The sequence below is a fragment of the Capsicum annuum genome, chromosome 1 (genome assembly GCF_002878395.1).
Source record: "Capsicum annuum cultivar UCD-10X-F1 chromosome 1, UCD10Xv1.1, whole genome shotgun sequence".
NCBI lineage: Eukaryota > Viridiplantae > Streptophyta > Magnoliopsida > Solanales > Solanaceae > Capsicum > Capsicum annuum.
The window spans coordinates 40,051,339-40,053,563 of record NC_061111.1 but is presented as its reverse complement, the minus strand read 5'-3'; the positions used below and the strand labels follow the sequence as shown (position 1 = coordinate 40,053,563).

General features: G+C 34.9%; 1 protein-coding gene across 1 annotated transcript; it reads left to right on the top strand.

Annotated features, from left to right (window-relative positions):
* Positions 1-635: 635 nt before the first annotated feature.
* LOC107872266 (protein ENHANCED DISEASE RESISTANCE 2-like) lies at positions 636-1,875 on the top strand. Its single transcript, XM_016719029.2, has one exon. The coding sequence runs from the start codon at positions 826-828 to the stop codon at positions 1,741-1,743; it is 918 nt and encodes a 305-aa protein (XP_016574515.1). The 5' UTR covers positions 636-825; the 3' UTR covers positions 1,744-1,875.
* Positions 1,876-2,225: the final 350 nt, after the last annotated feature.

Below are 2,225 nucleotides of genomic sequence, written 5' to 3'. Positions count from 1 at the left end.
AATATCATAATAAAATATATAGTTTATTTCATTTCTCTTCATGTCTAGGCCGATAATATATTTTCTTTTAACTCAATTTAAAAAAAATTGACATATTTATATATTTAATAATAATTTAATTTTAAAATATACATTTTATCTTTAATAAAATGATTAACAACCATCAACCATATAAACATTTATAACGTTTTTATTTAAGATCATAAAATTTTAAAATTCTTTTTTCTATTTTAAACTATATCAAATCAAACAACATAATGTAAATTGGAATGGAAAGGAGTGCTGATTTTCGTACTCCATTCGTTCATCTTTAGTTGTTCACTATATTAAAAATAGATATCTAATAATAATTTTTTAATTTAAAAAATTAATGAATAATTTACTCATTTTTATTCATTTCACCCTTATCATTAAATATGATGCATTAGTCAATGCATTTTCTAAAGTATTATATTTAAAAAATAATATAATAATAAAATTATTTTTATTATTTCTTAAAATATATATTTAAATTAATAATAAATAAATGCTGACGGACCAAAGGAGTAAATAATATGCATAATATAATGTGAACAATAAAAGAGAACGGGGAGTAATTTCCTATCACTATTTCTTTGACAACATTAGCTGTCATACTCATTTGTCACAGTCACATTTCAGAAAAGGGCACTGTCGTAGTTTTTCGGCAAATCAAGGGGACATAGGTTCGGCTACCCTCACATATATACACGCCCAAAATCAGTAGTCAATTGCCCTTTCTCATCGGAGCTATTACTATTACTGCTACCACTATCAACACTCCAATCGCTATAGCCCTCCCGGAAAATGTGCTCCACCAAGCAAAAACAGAAGCAGCACCACCGCTCCTTCGACGTAGGTGGTGGTGGTAGCGGCGGAGACTGGCGGGAAGAATCCATCACCGGCGGATCACTAAAGCATGTCGATTTAGAAAAGGGTAAAAACGGCTGGGCATCACCGCCGGGAGACTTGTTCAACCTCCGAGGGACGAATTACTTCACCAAAAAGACGAAAGTACCCTCCGGGGATTGGCGTCTACAACCCGCCGGCGTTGATTGGCTCCGATCTAACTCCAAGCTCGACCATGTCCTTTCTCGACACGATAACCGTGTGATGCACGCGCTGAGAAAATCTCAGTCCGAAGGAAAATCTCTCAAAACTTTCATACTCGCCGTGAATCTCCAAGTTCCTGGCCGTGACCACCACAGCGCGGTATTCTACTTTTCCACAACCGACGACGCGCCGCTCGAACCAGGTTCACTTCTCTACAGGTTCGTCAACGGCGATGACTCGTACCGTAACAGCCGGTTCAAAATCGTGAACCGGATTATCAAGGGTCCATGGATCGTAAAAGCCGCTGTAGGTAATTACTCAGCTTGTATACTGGGAAAAGCGTTGAATTGCTACTACCACAGAGGCCCAAATTACTTAGAAATCGACGTCGATATCGGAAGCTCGGCCATTGCTAGTGCTATTTTGCACTTAGCGTTAGGTTATGTAACGTCAGTGACTATCGATATGGGTTTTCTAGTGGAGTCACAAACGGAGGAGGAGTTGCCGGAGAAGCTTTTTGGGGCGGTTAGGATTTGTCAAATGGAGATGAGTTCAGCTACATTTGTTGATACGACGTCGTCAAGGAAGGTATTACCTACTGTTAATTTACATAATAATGTCAATAGTAGCAGAGTTCAAGCTGAAGAGAAAGGTGAAAATGATGACGATTAATTATAAGCAAAAAATCATTTTATATTTAATTATGAGGGAAATTGTCAGTGACATCCATGTAGATAGACGTCTAATTTTAAGCTTATTAAGCTTTTCTTTTTGGTCTAATAAAAGTTCATTTTCTTCCTCTCATTACTTGATTTTCTTTATTTATCATTTCAGTTTTTACTTTTGTCTGCTATACCATTTATTTCTGTTCATACAAATTTGATCAATAGACATACCTACTCCCTTCCTTTAGAGAGTCAATTTTATGAACGTTTATTAATATTTTAAAATTTATTTGTTTATCGTATTATTATGAGAAATATTGCAACTTAAATATTATAAATTGTTGTAAATTATTTTATTCGATTTAGCTTCGAGGACAAATAAAGTGAATGCGTTTGATTATTGGACTTACCCAACAATGTTTTCTTTGTGGAAACTCGGGCAAAATGATTCCGTAAGAGAAATTATATTGGACTGAATTTTTGGTATTT

Excerpts from the sequence above, each read along its gene's own strand:
- LOC107872266 (XM_016719029.2), top strand. The coding sequence starts at position 826 with ATGTGCTCCACCAAGCAAAAACAGAAGCAGCACCACCGCTCCTTCGAC.